This window comes from Phyllostomus hastatus, unplaced genomic scaffold, assembly GCF_019186645.2.
Source record: "Phyllostomus hastatus isolate PE091 unplaced genomic scaffold, TTU_PhHast_1.1 phas_contig_34, whole genome shotgun sequence".
In the NCBI taxonomy this organism is placed as follows: domain Eukaryota; kingdom Metazoa; phylum Chordata; class Mammalia; order Chiroptera; family Phyllostomidae; genus Phyllostomus; species Phyllostomus hastatus.
The window spans coordinates 50,870,433-50,891,901 of record NW_025333857.1 but is presented as its reverse complement, the minus strand read 5'-3'; the positions used below and the strand labels follow the sequence as shown (position 1 = coordinate 50,891,901).

Below are 21,469 nucleotides of genomic sequence, written 5' to 3'. Positions count from 1 at the left end.
TTACTCCACAACTTTGTTATCATGTGATGGTGTCAGAGTACTGGATTTTGGCCATTCTAATAGGTGTGTAGTGGTATCTCATTTTAATTTGCATTTCCCCGATGACATGCGATGTGGAGCATCTTTTCATATCCTGAATTTGCCATCCGTGTGTCTTTGGTGAGCTGTTGATAAAGGTCTTTGGCCCCCTTTTAAATCAGGTTGTTTGTTTTCTTACTGTGGAGTTTTAAGAGTTCTTTGTGTATTTTGGGTAACAGTCCTGTATCTGATATGTCTCTTGTAAGTCTTTTCTCCTCATCTTTGGCTTGTCATATTCCTCTCTTCACAATGTCTTTTGCAGACCAGAAATTTTTAAATTTAATGAAGTCCAGATCATCAGTTCACTTTTACATGGATCATGCCTTTGGCATTATATCTAAAAAGTCATCACCAAACCCAAGGTCATCTAGATTTTTTCCTGTGTTACCTTCTAGGAGTCTTATTATTTTGTGTTTTTACATTTGGGTCTATGCATTTGTTGTGAAGGGTGTAAGGTCTGTGTCTAGATTCATTTTTTTTCATGTGGATGTTCAGTTGTTATAGCACCATTGTTGAAAAGGCTGTTTTTCCTCCATTGTACTGCCTTTGCTCCTTTGTCAAAGATCAGTTCATTCCACTTATGTGGGTCTGATTCTGTGTTCTCTGTTTTTTCCCACTGATCGTTTGTGTATTCTTTTCCCAGTAGCACAGTATCTTTATTATCATAGCATTATAGTGAGTCTTGAAGGTGAGTAGTGTCAGTCTCCAGTTTTGTCCTTGTCCTTCAGTATTGTGCAGGCTATTCCAGGTCTTATGGTTCTCTCCCTGTACTCTGTGGTCCACTTCTCAGTCGCCACAAAATGACTTGCTGGAATTTCTGTTAGGGTTACACTGAATCTATAGATCAAATTGGAAAGAAGTAACCTTGACAATTTTGAGTTTTTCTGGAATAACTATCCATGTATTTAGTCCTCTCTTTGATTTTATTCATTGGAATTTTGTAGTTTTCCTCATAGAGATCTTGTACATATTTTGTTAGTTTATACTAGATATTTCATTTTGAGGGGGTGCCAATTTAAATGGTACTGTGTTTTGAATTTCAAATTTTACTTATTTATTGCTGGTATATAGGAAAACAGTAGACTTTTGTATATTAATGTTGTCTTTTGCAACCTTGCCAAAATGGTTTATTCTTGGAATTTTTTTTGTCAATTCTTTTGGATTTTCAACATTAGATTATCATATCATCTGCAAACAAAGACACTTGTTTCTTTATATTGCATCATATCAAGATGCATTAATATCTGGTTGTCCCACTTTCAGTGACTAAGATTGTTCAATAACAGTGTCGATGCAGTTCTGCATTAAGATTAATTCAAAGCTTCTCGAAAGCCTAGGCAAAAAGAGAGTATGACATACTATGTAATTCTCAGTGTTCGGTGCCCAGTGGTTATCTTCTTTTAAGAAGAGAGAACAATTTTTCCGGAATTATGGATGACTCTTAAAATACTTGAGCGAGAGAACCTCCCCCCTTTCTTTTAATTAATCCAAAAGTGAAATATTTGGTAATCTTGATAAATGTAATATAAACGTCTATGTAATGTTATTTGCCCCCCTATCCCCAGTGCCTAGTACAGTGTCTAGCACATAATAGATGACCCAGTGAACTATTTGTGGAACAAGAGAGTAACTAACAGACGAATATATGTAGGTTCTCTTAAGGGAACTTTCTTTTATCAGGCATCCTGGGCAAGAATTACAGTATAGCACAAAGAAAACCGTCGTTTTTTTTCTGTTAACATCTATTTGCAAGTACTTGTTCTGGACTGTTACTTACAAAATCCAGTGCAAGGTACCAGTTGGGAGACAGTGATGAAAGGAACAATGTCACATACACATATACCACCCCCCACCCCACCCTGGAGTTCTAGAGTGTATATAGAAAAAGAAGTAGACAATTCTCATCTTGAATTTTTTCCCTGTTCCCATGCTTTGTTAGAACCACCATTGCTAGAGGTTTGGGTTTTAGAGGAACAGTATATAGTGAATTTAAGACAAAAATCCTTTCCACACATTGAGAAGTTCATTCCTCATTTTGAAAAGCTTTTTATAACAAGAGCATTCTTCTCTGAAGGTCAGAGAAGTACACTGTCTATTCCAGATAAATTAGTTCATCCCATTTTTAGAATACAGTGAAGGACAAAACACAGACGACTTTAGTTTTTAATGGAAATCCATGCACAACCAAATAACTAATATGCAGGAAAAAGTATGAATTGCAACAAATTTCTCTTTTTTCTTTTTTATGGTTGCTTTTGCTGGTATAACTTGAGTTATGGGATTATATTATCTATATTTGAATTTTTTGCATAGAATTTGTTTTTCCCAACATGTTTGCACCCACCATGTTTTAAGTTATTTAGTGAAGAATGTTGTCATTGTTCTGCTTCCTTATAAAAGCAGATTGGTTCTCACTTGTCCAAATGGGTTGCACTGATATTATAGGAAGGTTGGTTGTTATCACTGAGTAATATAAGGGTTAAAGTAGCTTCCTCGTGTTATTCTGCACTTAGTCCTATTTTTCTCCTCTCTTTGAACTTCTAGTTCATTATAACGCTTCTGGGAATACTAACAGTGAAATGTGCCTTGATTGATAACTCAGCTTCAAGGCTCTTACAGTGCCTGTGAGCCTCAGCTTCTTTTCTCCTGGGACCTTTCATATCTCTTAGCTCCTTCCCGCCACCGCAAACCTCTAGGCTTCTGCTGCCTACCAGCTTAATACAGAACTGAGGGTGAGAGAAGTGGACTCAGGGAGGAGAAGCAGTCTGGGTCCTGTGGCATTGGGACATCAGGTGGGAGGCTGCTTTGTCAGTTGGATTAGAAATGGAAGGGAGTTGGTGTATTACTTCTTGCTACAGGAGAGACAGAGTTTTGTAACGGGCTTTGAGAAGCTCCCAACAGAAAGCACAGAAATGAAAGATGTCATAAAAGTACACTAAGCTATTAATGCAAAATGCCCAGCAGATGTAATGCCAATGGAGAACAGTAATGCCACAGGGAAGGAAACATTTTCTATTGAAACTTGTATTTTATGTCAGTGATTTTGATGTAGAACTATCTAAGCAAAAGGTAGTGTACTTTTAAAACTTAACATCTGTGTAAGTTTTCAATAAGATGACAAATTCCACATTTTTAAAAAAATCTCACTAATTTGCACGTCAATACAGAATTCTCACAGATGAGTCTCACTTGTTCTTGTGTTCATATTTGAGGACCAGAAGACCTTGTGTAATGTTTAAAATGAATTTACTGCATGCTTGTTTGTAGAGTAAAAGCTTTGTTCTATTAAGCAGTGTTTCTTGAACTCTGACGTGCATAGGAGTCTCTGGAGGATCTTATCAAAATGGAGATTCTGATTCAGTAGGTCTGGGGCGGGGCCTGATACTCTGCGTTTTCCACAAGCTCCCACTGATGCCAGAGCTGCTGGCTCAGGGATCACTATTTGTTCTGAATAGCAGGATTTTAAGATATTGAGCTTTAAAACAAACTCACTCACTGGAAATACTATCTTGTTTTCTAAACTGATTTACTAAGATTTTCTCATAAAACACTTAAAGCAAAACCTAGCAAATACTCTTGTAACTATAAATGTTGCTCACAGAAATAATATTTAATAATCTCTTCAGCCTGATACTTTATTAGCTTCTGATCCTGAGAGTCCCAAATGATGTATTTTCATGACTGAATTAACAACCTTAAAATAGGACTGTACAAGAAGTATTGGAGTTTTATCTAATGTGACACAACTGTTCTTAAATGTGGGTATTCCGTGTGCTGAAGCATCTGGAAATCATGCTGGAGCACAGCCCAGGGAACCACAGGGTGTTCGTAGGGGCCATGACAGCTCTTAAACAGTGAGGTAGAGGGGTCTCTGCAGTGGGCGGGAGGGTCGCTTCCAAGATCTCCTCTAAATCTGAGGCTATGAATCACCTAGTGTTGTGCTTTTTGCCGCTACATTATTAAAAACAAATTTTAATGTAGAGTTCCTATTTGATGACCTTATTGTCTTCAAACATGGTAAAAATGTTTGTTGGCTATTTCTATTTCTGAACATCTTTCCCTCTTTTCTCAACTCCAACAGCACCTCGATATTCTTAGTGTATTCATATAATCTGCCCATTCATTCACTTAGCACATATTGGAGTGTTTATTGTATACAAACAGTATACTGTAGTAAGTGATCTGTGGGACATGAAATTAAATTAAGGTACAGTCTCTACTTTCAAGGTACTCAGAGTCACCTGCAGGAGGTAAGGTAACAAATAACTCATGTGGAAAGGAATATTAACACCCTACAGAAAGTGCTCTCAGGGTTCAGAGGAAAGAGAAATGAATCACTATTGTCTGGTACAATCAGAAAAGTCTTTAGAGAAAAGGTAGCTTTTGAATTGGGTCTTGAAAACTAGGTAAGCTTTCCTAGGTGTTCCAAGCAGAGGAAGCTGCATGAACCAAGTATGGAGGTGATTAAGAAGACACATTTTAGGAATTGCAGGTACTGTAGATGCCTTGCATGCTTGAATTTGTAATCTATAGGATTTGGACCATTTGCAAGTTACCTTTGAAGGGTCATGCAGTAATTTTTCTGAGTTATTGATTTTATACCCTTGCTAAGAGCCTAGTGTTTAAAGTCAATGAATGAAGCTAGTGATTGGTTTGACATTGTATCTCAGCCCCTATGTATTCCTCTCTATTTAGGATTTTGTGAAGAGCTTGTTACAATTCCTCTCAATTACTGAGGGACTGCTGTAAATAGGGTGGCCATATAACTTATTGCCCAAACCAGGACCCTTTAGATAAGGGGTGGCGCTATTAATAGTATTTCAGGGCAACAGGCATAAACTGGGTTTGTCTCAAGCTAGAGTATATGGCCAACTAGATTTGTTGGTTGGAGTATAGATGGGGAACATTAGAATGTGACTTAGGAAAGCTAGTTTGTGAGTGGCCCTAAATGATAGGCTAAGGAGTTAGGCTTTTATATTATAGACAGTGAAAAACCGTTGGAGGTTTTTATTGGGCAGAGGCATGAACAGATGCAAATCAGCATTCAAAAAGATTAGCCTGGCCTCTATGGGCGGGTTGGATTGAAGGGAGTGTCATAGTAGTGCCCATTAAGGGTATATTTGAATGGTAAAACCTGAATGATCTTAATGTACTAGGGAAATTTACTGATTGATAAAATTATGAACAAAGAAGCTATAGTAATTCACTTCTAATATGTATTATGGTGTGAGTTTGTACTTCTGAAGAAGATCCTGTTGGGTTAGTGACTTACTCAGTTAATGGTTTTCCTAAAGGAGTAGCACTGGGGCTTCTCAGTGAGCATCGGAACATTTCGAGTGTGCTAGCGTTGTAGCCTGTATATTTGTTAGTACTGTAACAAAGTTTGACCTAACACTAAGAGTGCTTAATAAAAAACCTTTCTGCAATTTATTTCTAAAATACTACCTTTTATCACATAGTCATATTTTCATTTTATCTTGTTTCAACTTGATGGCTAATCTAGAGTTTTAATTTCATAATAACTCCTATTTCCCTAGCCTGAGTTTTCCCTTTTCCTACCCCTATGGAGTAGATCAGGCTTTTGAGGGGGAAAAAAGCATTTTTGACCAGGAAAAATACACAGAGCTTCATGGAAAAGGGACTCTATGATTGAAGGACTAATTACGCAGTGGTGGAAGAGAGGACACTCCAGGTAGAGGGAACCATGTACACAGAGAGATGGAAGCAGGAAAATTGTGGGACGTGTTTTGGGAAAAGGAGCTGGCTGCTAGGGTCCTTCAGAAGTGCTCTGGAAGCACACCCAGGGTACTGCCATTACTAGCCAGGTAGGGGTCATGGAAGGTACCGGGAAATCTAAGGAAAGAAACGCTTTTTAGTTCCCAGAGACACCTAATGTTTAAAATTCATGTAGTGGAAGAAAATATTCTTGCTGAAGAAGCTCCTATTTAAAGCTAGACTGTCACTTTATTTTTTTTTAATGAATTTGGGTACAATGTTCACCATTTCATTGATGTGCCTTCATATAAGATATATCACTAGATATAGACTGGGATGTTTAATATTTGGTATAAGAAATGCATGTTGAAGGAATTATCTAATGACTTATAGAAGATCATAGAAGAAAACTCAAAAGGTACCTCTGAAGTTTTTTTTTTTTTTTGGCAAGCAAATGAGCTAATGAACTGAAAAGAATGACTAATTTGTAAAATACTTCATGTTTATATATATATGTATTTACATATATTGCCTAAACATTCCATTATTAGAGGCTGTATTCTCCATGACTACTACCATCTTCCATTCAAAATGTCTGGGTAGAATTTTGCTGTTTCTTTTCTCTTTTTTTAAAGATTTATTTATTTTTATAGACAGAGGGGAAGGGAGGGAGAAAGAGAGGGGGAGAAACATGAATGTGTGGTTGCCTCTCACACTCCCCCTACTAAGGACCTGGCCTGCAACCCAGGCATGTGCCCTGACTGGGAATTGAACCGGCGACCCTTTGGTTTGCAGGCCCACACTCAATCCACTGAGCTACACCAGCCTTGGCTGCTGTTTCTTTTTAAAAAATAAACTTAGAATCTTACTTCAAGTCTAAATTTAAAAATTAAATTAATGATTCATCTCATTCCTTCCTGGTGTAGAGCTACTTGTCTTTGTTTCACTTAAATGCTATAGCATTTGACAATAAAGATGTTTCCCCAGGAGAACCTTGTTTCTGCCCAGGGCTGATGTGAAAAGAAGCAATTTGTCAGTCTAGTGGAGCTTGCTAACAATTCAAATAAACAACCTGTCCTTCCCCTATTACTACATATTAATAGAAATTTTAATGATAAATGCCTCCTTTACACCCTACAGGGCGCAGAGATTGTTGGGTCAGAGAGTTTTTTTGCTTTGGGCCCTGTAGCCTCAATAGTTAGCTGAATACTCTTAATCAGTTGCATGCTTATTTGCACACCATTTATACAGCCAAATTGATTGTTGGTTCATCATTTTTGTTGTTACCTACCATGTAAAAGCAACTAAATTTAGAATATAGTTCTCTGTACACATTTATTTTGATAGGTGATAACTTCAAAAAGTTTGAGAGCTCCTTGAGGTAGAGCATACCTGTACTTTGATGGATTTGTGCCCTCAGTAGTACCTAGTGGACACCGTATAAATATAAATGACTGTTGAGTTACCTAATGACTCGACTTTGATAATGACCAACTTTGTTGCTTTATGATGTTTTTGCATCATCATCTTGAATTATTTTTCAATATACAGTCTTGCTGACCAATATAATTGGCAGCCCTGGCTGGGTGACTTGGTTGGTTGGAGAGCTGTCCCATACACTGAAAGGTTGTGTGTTTGATTCCCTGTCAGGGCACATACTTAGGTTTCAGGTTCCATCCTCAGTTGATGTGCATACGGGAGGCAACCAAATACTGTTTCTCTCACATCAGTGTTTCTCTCCCTCTGTCTCGCTCTCTCCCCTTCCTCTTTCTCTAAAAAGCAGTGAAAAAATGGCCTCAGGAGAGGATTAAAACAAAACACAACCAAAAAGAAAACAAAAAAACAAGACAGCAGGACTAAAAGCCTTACATCACCAAACAGAATTATAGCTCTCAGAAATGTAATCTTAACCAATCAGGAATGTATGATAAACACTAGTTAGGTAATCTGCCTGCTAGGCCCCTGCCGTCCCCTAAAGGAAAGTAACTTTGTAATAACCGACTCACTATTTTTTGCCTAGCTAAAACTTCCTTGTTCCCACCCTCTGCTGCCCATAAGTCTTTTATTTTCTACAGCTCCTCGGAGTTCTTTTTTTTATCTGCTACATTGGATGCTGCCTGATTTGAATTGATATTTGCTCAAGTAAACTCCTAAAAATTTTAATATGCCTTAGTTTATCTTTTAAAGGTTACACAGTTATCTAGAGCTTGTTGTACACCGATCAGGGAAGGATCTGTTAATTGAGGTATGGGTAGTAAGGGAAGTCTGATCTTTATAGGTACTGAGGTGTTGAAAATAATGAAACTAGTTATATGGGTCAAATATTCAGGATTTTAAAATGATCTAGCTTACTTTTAGGATAGTATAATTTATTGGTGGGTAGCAGAAATACTAGTTAGCTTTTGGCTACATTATTGTGGTAACTTGAAAAATAAGTCTCGTGTTATTCTTAGGCTTTTTCTAATAAACAAATAAATTTATAGCAATATTTCAGATAATTAGCTGGCCTTATTTACTAGCATCAACATGTCTCTTTATACCATTTAGAAATTGAATTGTAGGTAAATTATGAAACTTTTGAGTTGTAACTATTGTGAGTTCTGAAGTGTCCATGAAAAGGATGGGCGGAGGAGTAGTCTTTAGTGCCCTGATTGGGACCTGACGTGACCTGGCACTCAGTAAAGAGCAGTGGCTCCGTGACTGAAGTTCCGTGTACAAGCCATGGTTTGAACAAAGAGCTGTCCAGGCATCAAAACACGGTGTATTAAAGATGGAGCCTAAAGATAAAATACACTAAAGATTACTTTTTTAAATAAGTGAACAGTTGCAAATTTAGTGTGACATTGTATTTTTTCTTTGTCTTGTGGATGGCAGGCTGAGATTTTCTTCCATGAATTTTATGTTTCAGACACATCACAGTGGAAGCAAAACATTCTTACTCTCTTTTTAATGGCCTTTCACTTAATATATTGTTACCACCAGTAACTGAAAATGAGGCAAGAAGGGCTTTTGGATCACAATTAGAAGTCTTTTGAATTCTCTTCATTATTTCGTTTTGTCTTACAAACATGGCAAGATAGAATCAGCAAACTTAGCTTTGGTTGTATATTCTTTCCAAACTGGTAATCATGTGTCAGTTTTTTCCTTTTGGCATTGTAGAGATAAAGTTGTTGAAAGTATTTAACAGAGTGAGTAAATTCTCAATTTACTTAGTTACTTAGAAATAATCTCTTTTATATATTTGGAAGTATAGGAACTCTTATTTGACCAGTTGCCAGACTTGAGAATTTGTACTTCTCCAATTTCATTGATTGTAGTGAAGGGTTAGAGTAGGTAATACAGAGTAAAAGCAACTGATGGATAATTTCATAAGTAAGAAATGGAACCAACTTTATTCATAAATTTTCTTTTTAGACTTTCTGCATTATTTGCCTTTTGTGGAAACATTCATTAATTTCACTTTTCTGAAATTTCCAGGTAACTTGGGTTTTTACTCCTGTAACAACTGAAATAACAAGTCTTGATACAGAGAATATAGATGACATTTTAAGTAAGTACTTTGATATCTTTTAAGTACACTTTCTTCTCTATAAATAGAGTTAGTTTATGTACAAAAATAAAATAAAATCTCAATTATCTGGGACAGTTGAGCTGACATTCTGATTAATTCCATGGTTCACTGAATTAACAAAGCACTTTTGGTTTTAATTTTTAGTAAAATTTCTTTTGGTGCGTTGCAAGCAAATTTTAGTCCCATTTTATTTCCCTGCCTTGTCATAAATACCACTCCTAACAATCCTTAAAGTGTTTTGTTGAAGCCTACTTAGAGGCCAGCAGTTTTCACTGTGCTGTACTAAATGTTAATGACTTTAGTACACAGCTAAGTTTTTTTTGTGTCTTTAAACTGTTAAGTCACCTACTCTGATCTCTTTTGTTGTCATTGGTCCAATGAAATTCAGTGTTTCACTGAATACTTTGTTTGCTGACTGTGTGCTTGTGGATACAGTTAACTTTAGATAAAACATTTTTTGTTCCTAAAAGTAGCAGGGAAGGTGGTAACGTGATTGACTGAAAATCACGATTTAGGAGATTGCAGAAAATCTGCAATGTGCATAGATGATTTTTTTTAAGCACTCCATTTCAACCTACTGGTTTGAGCAGAACAAACCCCAAAATTAAATAGAGGTGAAGGGGATTTATTTATCAAGTACCACACATTGTTTTATGTTCTTGAAACTGGTTTTAAGTACTAAAAGTCCACCTCCACATGATGGGATCTCTTTAGAGCAGAGGTTCTGTAGACTTTCCCATATATCCCCATCACTGGAGACTTATTACTATCTGTACTGCAGGCCTGGCCCCCAGTTTCTGACAGAAACTGCTAGGCTCCACCTAAGAATTTACACTTCTGTATGTTCCTATGTGATGCTGGTGCTTCTTGGTTTGGTGACCACAGTTTATGAACCACTGTTTTAGAGTGAATAAGCAGAAGCTAAAAAAGGAAGAAGAGAATTGAAACTCACATATTCTCACTCCTTTACTCTTCCAAATTCTAGAATATCTTTGTGTTTTGTTTTTGTGAGTACTTGAGTTTTTGTTTGTCTGTATTAGGTTTAGGGGAAAGGAATGAATATATCTTTCATATGTCTTCATATTTGGACACACAAATGATACTAAGTTATTTTTGTAACAGAGAGTAACTGTTAAGTGGATAGGAACCAGAAAGAATACATTTTACCCAATACTGTCAGTAGTAGATTACGTGTTACAACCAGGTGGGGCGTCGGAGCTCAGTTATTTTTTACAGTATGTTCTGTGAAATGGGATTTCACTTGCAGAGCTAATTCTCAGTTATTGTAAATATGGAAGGTCAGAAATGGATTATTAAATTGTCCAAGACTCTGTGCATGGGTTTCTAAGCAAGAGGTAACTTGTCATTATGTATTTTTAGTGGGCCCTTGCAATAGAAAAAGACCATGATGAAAACCACATCTTTAATTATGTCAAAATTATGTAGACACAAATAACTTAGGTTGTTTGGTTTTGTTTTTCAATTTCAGACAATGCTGATGTTGCTTTAGTAAATTTTTATGCTGACTGGTAAGTAATCTTATGTCTGTGGTTTAACTTGCTAATGGTGAATTTTTCTTTGGTAGAAAGGGGTGAGTGGGGAGCCTTTTTCTTTTGTACGACAGCATTCCATACACAAAATCAAATGAGGTTCATTCACAATGAAGGAGCTTAATTTGGTGAGCATTATGTTTTAAGAGAGAATTATACCTGATTCCATTATCCCACATCTTAAAATAAAAACAGGTAACATAAAGGCTGAAATCTCCCTTTCTCTCTCTCTCTCTCTCCACCTCTACCCTTCTCTCTCTCTGTCACATACACGCACACCACAAACAAGAGAGCACATTGTAATTTCCTGATTGAGGACGCAGGGCAGTGTTTGCAGGAGGGTGTGGGTGTGGTGAGTTTAGAAGGAATAATATTGATATTTTAAAATGTATACCATGTAGTACTAGTTCTAGGAAGCCTCCTTCCCTGTCTAAATCAGATTCTGTCTTCTGTGTTCCTATAGTACCTTATGTACCACTTTTTTTTTCTTACTACATTGTTCTGTCTTTTATCTTTATGTGCTAGCAAACCAACTGTGAGGGCAGAGATCATGTCTTACTCAGTGTTCCCAGCATCTAGAACAAGGGCATAATAGGTCGTGGATGTTTAACAATGTGGCATTGGGACAGGAGGGAGGGAGTTCAGCTAGTGAGAAGTTGGAAAACTCACATAGTCTTTATTCCTAAACTATCTATGTCTTATTTGACCCCCATAGGTTTACCACCTACTAGTTAGCACTACCCTTTTTCAGGCCATAGTCCTGTACTTGACCTAGATTCCTGGGACAGTTTTCTAATTTACTATCTGTGCCTCTAGTTTTCTGTATCTCCATTCTCTTTTCTACAAAGTAAACCAGAGCGGTCATTCCTAAAATGCAAATTGGATCAGTTTTCCCTTCATCTTAAAACCCTAATTTGTTTTCTTTCTTTTAAGATCTTATTTATTTATTTTTTTAAAATTTTATTGTTCAATTATTGTTGCCCCATTTTTTGCCCATTGCTCTCCCCTGCCCTGCCCAACACCCCTCTCCCACATTCAGTCCTCCCCAGCCACCTGTTGTCCTTGTCCATGGGTCCTTCATACATGTTGCTTGACTTGACCCTTCTTTCCCCCATTATCTCCCTCCCCACTCCCATCTGGTCACTGTCAGTTTGTTCTTTATTTCCTTGTCTCTGGTTCTATTTTGCTTGCTTGTTTTGTTGATTAGGTTCCACTTATAGGTGAGATCATATGGTATTTGTCTTTCACTACCTGGCTTATTTCACTTAGCATAATACTCTCTAGTTCCATCCATGCTGTCGCAAAGGGTAGGAGCTCCTTCTTTCTTTCTGCTGTATCGTATTCCATTGTGTAAATGTACCACAGTTTTCTGAGGCACTGTTTACTGATGGGCACTTAGGCTGTTTTCAGCACTTGGCTCTTGTAAATTGTGCTGCTATGAACATTGGGGTGCATAGGTTCTTTTGAATTGGTGTTTCAGGATTCTTAAGGTACAGTCCCAGTAGTGGAATCGCTGGGTCAAAAGGCAGTTCCATTTTTAATTTTTTTGAGGAAATTCCATTCTGTTTTTCACAGTGGCTGCACCAGTCTGCATTCCCACCAACAGTGTACTAGGGTTTCCTTTTCTTCACATCCTCCCCAGCACCTGTTTGTTGATGTGTTTATGAGGGCCATTCTGACCAGTGTGGAGTGGTATCTCATTGTGAAAACCCTAATTGGTTTTCTTTAGGCAGACTTTAGGTAACCTGGTCCCTTCTGACCTATACAGCTATATCTCTTGCCTTTCTCTGCTTTCATATTCTGTTCTAGTTATATTGAATGTTTCTCAGTTTCTGTAATATTCTATTGTCTTTCATCACCTTTAGTCATGGTATTTTCTCTGCCTGAATGGCTCAGTCTTATCTACTTATTTATGTAGTTAAGTTTTAATTATCTTTCAAGCCTTAGATTAGATGTCACTTTCTCCAGATCACCTTCCTCCTCTCAAGTCAGATTAGGAGCCTTTTTTGTATTTTCTCATAACACCCTATATTTACCTGACCGTAACACTCCTGTGCTGTGGTTTAGTTGGTTTGTGAGAAGTTACCACATCTGTCTTTTTTCAACTGTAATCCCCAAGCACTTTGCATTAACACTTGGCAGATAAGTATATAATTAACATTCACTGAATGAATGATGTATAGGTATATAATGAACAAATGTTGAATAAAGATATACAGGGAAAATGCTATTTATAAAGTGTGCAATAAAGGTAGCATTTTCAGGGTAAATTAGGTGGAAGCTTAAGTAGTCCAGTCCTTTAAGAATAAAATTGAGATCCAAAAGAGTAAAGTATTTTCCCAAGGTTACCTGATTAGACGTTGGCAGAGTTAAAACTAGAACGCAGTTCTCTTGATTAAGGGATTTTATGTGTTTAAGAAAGAGAACTAGAATGTTCCACTGACCTTGTTACAAAAACTGAAATGGAAATGTGGGCTAATTGCAGTTATTTGAGAAAACATATTACCCCCAAAGTACCTTGAGTTGTTCATGAATTAGTGCTCTTTTATTCAATTGAAAAAAGTGTAGGGACTTGGCTGTAGGACATAGACATACACTGTGTAGCCTCAAAGCCTCGACTCTGAGCTCCCTCTGGAAAATATGAGTGTGACACAGTTTTAGGAAGAATTCTGTAACAGAGCTGCCTAAAAATACTGATGTGCCTCAGCATGCAATAAACCATAGTAGGCATTTAATAATTCTTTTATGTGCCAGGATCTTTACATGCATTATTTTTAATGCTCAGAACTACCCTGCAGGTAGGTACTATAATTTCCATTTTAGATTGACTTCATTGAGGCTTATTAGAAAGGTCATACAGCTAGTAAGTGGTGGTGGAACTGGGGTTTAAACTCAGATATGTCTGACTCCAAAACTTACTATTTTTCTTCACTAGGTCATACTAGTAAGTGTCCCCAAATTGTCCCTGCAAAAAGACTTGACCCACTTGGTTGATTTATAAAGGGTTGATTCAAGCATCAGTTTGGATTCAGATGACTCTTAAGGTCCTTTTAATAGATTTATTGCTTTTGTTATGTTACTTTTACAAGTGTAACTTTACATATGTATGGGAATATGTGTATGAAGGTTCAGTGATACTGCAATTGAACTTTTATTTCATCTTCCACTTCCACCTTTTGATATTAAAACAGATTCTACTTTAAACAAGAACCCGTGCTTAAATACTTACTGGGCAGCAAACTGGACAATCCAGAAAGAGGGAGCCCTTAATGTGTGTCTTCACCTGAGGCAGGAGGGAGCCTGTCTGCTGATTCTTTACTAGGCCACGTCTCACTTCTTGCAGAAAGCATTAGTCAGTCCCTACCCATTGTCTTCCCTGCCCCTCTGGTACCCTATTTTTATCAGACTGTAAGAACCCACAACCCTGTGGTCCTAGCCTCTCTAGTTCCTCCATTCTGTCAATTTATTCATTTAACAGACATCTATTGAAGTGCTTATTAGAATATGTAGTCAAATAAGACACGGTCCCTGATGTCCGCAGACCCCACCCACCTATCCCAGATGGGAGAGATTTAAGAATGCTAAAAGAGGAAAGAGCCACTTGAAAGCAAGAGATTGAAGATACAGATTGTGTCTACTTGATATATTCTAGGACATCTCCTTAGGAAGTCAGGTGAGTGGGCTAGAAGAGCTATATACAAAAAGAAATAGGGAGGAAGAATAAAGTTTGCATCCTCTCACAGCTTTATATTTTTGTTGAATTATAGTTAATATATATGACATCACATATGGATTAACTCTTTAGTTCACACCCTTCATTTAAGTACATTTCTTGGTAGAAAATGGCTCTGAAAGCAATGGTAGCAATTATAGTTGTTGTTTTTTTTTAAATAACAAATTCTCAATAACTTTTTCCTATGAGACTTGACCATTCATACCCAGCTGGTTGTGTGATGCTTCTGATTCTTTTTTCTTTTTTGTCAGGTCCCATAGCATGTATTTGGGAAGCGGCTGGCCTTAAGGGACAGTTAGAATTAGAAGTGTTGAGTTTCTGGAATATTGTGGGGTTTGCACCCCCTCTTAAAAGTAAAAATAGAACAAACCAAAATGACAAGGGAAACATGGACAGGAAGTCTTATTTAGGAATTTAAGATTTTTTTCTCTTGAACTTAGTATATTTAATATGTTTATAGCTACAAAAGCTCATTTTAACCAGGGGTAAATTGTGGGGGGAAGCAGTTGTTATATGCTATGTATCCTTCCTATGCGACTTACTTGTTTAGTATGCTGACTTGCCTATGAAATTTGATTAAACTAGTCAGGTAAATTGGTCTAATGTTTGCAATAAACCTACCATTTTAAAGATTTTGAACAGCAGTCTAAAAATATTCATTATTAGAGAAAGCTAATTTTTAAAAAAATAAATGCCCAAGTCTCAGAAGTTCCAAGTCCAAGTAGATACATCTTAGAGGGCTTATCGCAGGCATTTCCCTGGCCTGTAGGGATCCTTAGCTGTGTGTTTCGTAATCTTGGCCATTTTCCAAGGTGAAAAAAAACCCCAAAATATTTTAATTATCTGTACAATGTTTGAATTCAAAATTGTCTTCATCTCTGATGAATGACATCAAGATTCATTACTAAATTAACTGTGATGGTCTCAAAAGCTATTTATTGTATATATGGCTAAATGTCAATGGATAATAACTGATACAAGGTTTTATTCAGTCTGCTTTTCAGTTTTAATTGGTGTCCTTCTCTGTGCATAGGTGTCGTTTCAGCCAGATGTTGCATCCAATTTTTGAGGAAGCTTCCAATGTTATTAAGGAAGAATATCCAAATGCAAATCAAGTAGTGTTTGCCAGAGTTGATTGTGATCAGCACTGTAAGTACCTCAGCAGGAAGTTTGGAAGAAACTGTCCCATCCCCACCTCCCCTACACACACACACACACACACACACACACACACACACACACACTTTTCCGGAAATGCTGTGCTTCAAGTGGAGAACAAATCAAAAAAGTACTAGTGGCCTTGCTCAAAATGTTAATATTTAATCTTTTGTACTTATAACACAACTTTCCATTTTGCTGTGTGAAGGGTTTTAAAAATTTTTATTTCATTTTTTAAATTAAAATATAGTAGAGCAAGTATATAAGTAGCAAATCATAACTAGCAATGTTTTCTTCTAAAGCTAATACCAAAATCAAATAAAATTGAAATACAGTTTTAGGGGGAAAATTGATTTTTGTTAGGTTTAGAATTGTGCAAAAATATCATTTGTAGTCATGCCAAATAAAATAATCTCAGATTTTTATGTGTTTCTGTTATTTAAAAGGTTCTTTTAAGATCGGCTTAGACTATCTTTGAGGTATAAATAGCTGTAGTTACTGTTTGTAATTATTGAGAGTATCGGGAAGCCTCGGTTAGACTCACTTAAAATCCAGCCTCTTGGGTTTCACCTGTCCTAGTGGAGCATTCCCCATAAAATCTTCTTGGTTTTCCATTCACATGACAGATTTCTCTAACCCAAGCTATTGTGAGCTTGCAGTAGTGTTTCCTCCCAAGTGCCACCCCATTACACTTGAACTTTCTTCTCTCATAGAACCAAACAAATTCCATTTTGTCATCCTGGTTCCTGTATTTTAGTTGTCTTACCAGTTTTAATGTCAATTCTTCAGAGGCAGGCACTTTGTCTCTTCTGCTTTTAGTGTTTTTGTTTAATCTTTTTTAACTGAAGACTAAACTACTCATTAGTCTCTGAATCTCTAGAATCTGACAGTTTCTGAGAGATAGAGACTGCTCATTAAAAGCTTGTTGCATTGAATTATTGGTGATTGGACTGAATATAGAACTCTCCCACTCTGCATATTTCCTATCCTATACCTCTGATAATAAGAATGTGTGTATGTGTGCACTAACTTCATTTTACTGATGAGAAAATGGAAATAAAGTGGCTTAACCAATGTGACACAGCTCAATGTCTAATCAAGCCAGAGTTAGAATTTGTATCTGACTGATTGCCTTCACAGACCTACAGTAAGTTCTTACTTAACGTTACCTATGGGTTCAGCAACTTGAAGTGAAAGGACTAGAATGAAACCAACTTTACCGTAGTCTAGTTGATATAAATAAAAGTTCCTAAGGCATCTCATCAACATTATAGTACAACAGCTTTGGACAAAACGACATTACTCAAGGATCTGCTATATTTGCTTTTTTTTCTGTTCACTTCAACAAACATTTTGGGGATTTACTGGGGAAGTCCTATGCTAGATAGAAATGGCTAACAGCAAAGCATTTCAAAATCTAACAAGCCATACTACATATTTCTGTCTCCTGAGATTCATAACTAGATAGGATGAAGGGAGCAATCAAAGGTTGTTATACATACATGGACTGCATTTTCTCTCTGCTTTCTGGATCTTTTCTCCCACCTTCCACTGGCAGAGAACATGTTTTTGATGTGGACTCTCATTTCAGATCTTTCTGTTTTTTTATATATTTAATTAAACATTATAGTACAGATAGCAGTGCAAACAACTCTGAATTTGCATCATAAAGTCTGAAATTATGCTTTCAAGCTTATAATTATTGGAAAGAAAAACTGACTTTTTATACCCTAAATATCATTTATTCTATCTTTTAAAAAGATTAACTTACTTTTCACATAAATCTGACATCATTGCTAGTAATCAAGTTCTCTTTTAATAGGAATAAATAGCCATAGTTCAGATCTTTCAATCCACCAAAGAGATCTCCAAAATTAGTTTTTTTACTAATGAAAGTTATATCTCAGATATTGTATATTTTCTCTAAATTTTTATTCCCTTCTGTGTAGTTCTTCATTTTCTGAAAGTGACATTATGAAATCCATATTGATAATTTACCCACATGTTCCACTCTCTCCTTAGAGATTGGAAGACAAACTGTACTTTGGATAACCCCTTACATGCCAGTTGGATTATAGAGATTTTGAACTGTGAGGACCTTAAGAATCCTGTGGTCTGGAGAGGAATGCCTGTTAGGCAGATTGTTCTTTGGTAGGATTTGTTTTTAATAAGAGATTGTACAAGTTTAACTTATACAATTTAACATTCAACACATGTATACATCCGTAAAACCATCACCACAATCAAAATAATCAACATATGTGTCATCCTCCCAATTTTTCTTGTGGTCCTTTAAAGTGGTCCTTCTCTCCTCCATCAGCCCTCAGGGAACCTTGGAACCATTTTCTGTTACTGTAGATTAGTTTGCACTTTCTAGGATTTTATGTAAGTGGAATCATACATTATGTGTTCTGTGTGTGTGTTTGTTGACTCAGCATTGTTATTTTGAGATTGTTGGCATGTGTCATTGATTTTTATTCATTGAGTAACATTTCATTCTACAGTTATATACCACAGTTTGTTTAACTGTTTACCTGTTGACAGACATTTGGGTTTTCCAGTTTCAGGCTATTACAAATAAAGCTGCTGTGAATGTTCAGGTACAACTCTGGTCATATGCTTTCATTTATCCTGAGCATAAACCTAAGTCTGAAATACCTGGGTTATAGGGTAGGTGTATGTTTAATTTTAAGAAAGTGCCAAACTCTTTTTCAAAATATTTGTACTCTTTTACATTTCCACTAGCAGTGAGTATTCCAGTTGTGTCTGTATTCTTGCAAAGGCTTGGTATGGTCAGTATATTTAATTTAACATATCTGTTAGGTTATTAACAGCTATCATAATTTATACTATTTACTTACTGGGTTTTAAGAGCTCTTCATATATTAGGAATACAAATTATTTTTCAAATGTGTAATATGCCAATAATTTTTTCATTCTAAGTGTCAATTTTAAAATACACAGAACATAAAATTTAACATCTTTATTATTTTAAAATGTACAATTCAGTAGCATTAAGTATCCACATTGTTGTACTACCAATCTCCAGAAGTTCATCCTGCAAAATTGAAATGCTGTACTCATTAAACTTCTTGTTTCCTCCTTCCTCCTCCCTGGGCAACCACCATTCTACTTTCTGTTGATATAAACTCAACTACTCTAAATTCTTCATGTAAGCGAAATTATACAGGATTTGTGTTTTAGTGATGGGCTTATTTCACTTAGCTAACATCTTCAAGGTTCATCCATGTTGTATATATGTCGGAATTTCCCTCCATTTTAAGGCTGCATAGTATTCCATCGTATCTGTATACCACATTTTGTTTATCCATTCATCTGTCTGTGAATGCTTGGGCTACTTCCACCTCTTGGCTATTGTGCATAATGCTGCTATGAACACGAGTATATTCAAATATCTCTTCAAGACCTTGCCTTCAGCTCTTTTGGATATATACACAGAAGTAGAATTGTTGGAACATATAGTAATTTTATTTTTTAATTTTTGAAGTCCAATTTATCCTTTTTAAAAATGGATTATGATTATGGTGCTATATCTAAGAAATATTTTTTTGCCTCATTCAAGATCACAAAGATTTCCTACCATGTTTTCCTTCCTGCGTTTTATAGTATAAAAGGGGTGTCAAACTCATTTTCACCAAGGGCCACATCAGCCTCGCGGTTGCCTTCAAAGGGCCAAGATAATTTTAGGACTGTGTAAATGTAACTACTCCTTAACTGTTAAGGAGCTGAAATTACATTTGGCCCTTTGAAGGCAACCATGAGGCTGATGTAGCCCCCGGGGAAAATGAGTTTGCCACCCCGATATAAAGTTTTACATTTCAATCTGTGATCTATTTGGAGTTCATTTTTATACGTGGCATTGTATACGGGTTGGAGTTTATTTTTTACATATAATTATCAAGCTGTTTTGACCTTATTTGTTGAAAAGACTGTCCTTTCTTCACTGACTTTGCACCTGTGTCACGATCAACTGACCATGTATGTGTGAATCTATTTCTGGTCTCTCTATTCTGTACCAGTGACCTATTGTACTATATAAAGCAGAAAAATAGACCACATATTTAAAATAAATGTAATAAGTGTTTGCATTTTGAGACATGGACAACAAATTAATTTTAAAAACCAAGTGGAAACATTCACACTAGATGAGAAAACTGATAGGGCAGATTCAGCTAAAGAGTTTATTTTTTTTTCAATTGAAATGACATTGCTAGTTAAGCAATTTTTATTCATAGTTAGCAAAATATAACCAAAACATTAATAGTGGTTTTCCCCAGTGGTGGTGGTATTATGAATGCTTTTTTTTTTGTAATTGCCTTTGTTTTCTAAAATTTCTACATATACATCAAATTCAACCTTACCCTTGCTTCAGCTGTGGATCATAATCTCATTTTATCTGATCTTCGGCAGGCTTCTCATTTGGGGAGTTGAGAGTAGAATTCATCACTCTCCCTAGTGGTGGGTGGTCGTGTTGCCTCAGGTGTATGAAGTCCAGTCAATCTGCCCCTGGTGGGACCAGGTTCTTTGCTGACCTCCAGTGGCTGTAAGCCGTATGGCAGAAGATGTCCATAAGTGATTTGCTGGTCAGTGCAGAACCCTACTAGCAGTTTTAGGAAAGTACTTTGTAATTGTCCTTGAATTAGGCAAGCACGTGCTGCCAAATACCAGAGTTACTCTTACCTGTTTGCTTTCTAGGGCTAATATTAACCTTTCACATTGAAAAATTGAGAAGCTTTATGAGAGCTATGCATAAATGAGACATTAAGAATAATAAAATAATTGTAGACAATAATATTGTATTAAAAACATCAAACTTACTAAGAGACCAAATCTTAATTATTCTCACCCCAAAAATGTCAGTTATGTGAAGTGATAGAGGTGCCAAATATTGCTGCAGGGACAAAGACATTGCAATACTGCAGTATGTCACTGTATCAAACGGACGTACTGCACCCCTTACACTTGCACAATGTTATATGTCAAATATATTTCAATAAAACATGTTACAAAAGAAGAACAATGAAATCCACAGTAAAGAATTTATGTGCATAAAACAGAACTTAGATGGGCAGGCTTAACCTGAGTCCTGAGTAAGCATCTAAGGCTTATTTTGCAATTTTTCTGTTTAGGGTGTTCTTTTATTGTTGGACTTTTGTTTGTTTGCTTCTTCTCATTGAGGGGAGGGCAGGGTTTGGGAATGAAAAAAGCTACATAGTCAGCAGTGGTTCTTATCCCAGAACCACAAGAACAGTAATACCTGCCTGTTGAAATCATTTGCCTCTGTACTGTCTGCCATGGATGATCATGGCAGGGTAGACTGTGCTGGGACAAGGTCATGAGACAGTTTCCCCACGTGGAGCCCTGCTGGGCTGCAGGCAGGCAGGCAGGCAGGCAGGCAGAGCCCATTAAGGAAAAGTAAGTGACCATTGAAGCAAAAAATATGTGCTAATTTTCCATCAGTGAGCTATTAACCTTCTGTAATTTGTAATTCCTTTGACATACATTTTAACATTTGACCCACCCACTTAGTAAAAAAACTATTATACCCCTTCAGTCATTTTTTGTTTTATTGTCAAAATGTTATATTATAATTATCTTAAAATGACTTTTGACTAACACATGTAAAAAGTCACCTTTATGTCT

General features: G+C 36.5%; 1 protein-coding gene across 2 annotated transcripts in view; it reads left to right on the top strand.

Annotated features, from left to right (window-relative positions):
* The window catches only part of ERP44 (endoplasmic reticulum protein 44), a 63,971-nt gene that overhangs the window by 18,764 nt on the left and 23,738 nt on the right, over nt 1-21,469 (top strand). The window contains exons 2-4 of one of the 2 annotated variants that reach the window (XM_045840634.1): nt 9,271-9,343; nt 10,854-10,893; nt 15,681-15,796. In XM_045840634.1, coding sequence (XP_045696590.1) covers nt 9,271-9,343; nt 10,854-10,893; nt 15,681-15,796 — 229 coding nt within the window. The remainder of the gene's footprint in view (nt 1-9,270; nt 9,344-10,853; nt 10,894-15,680; nt 15,797-21,469) is intronic. The other variant, XM_045840635.1, reaches the window with a different exon arrangement.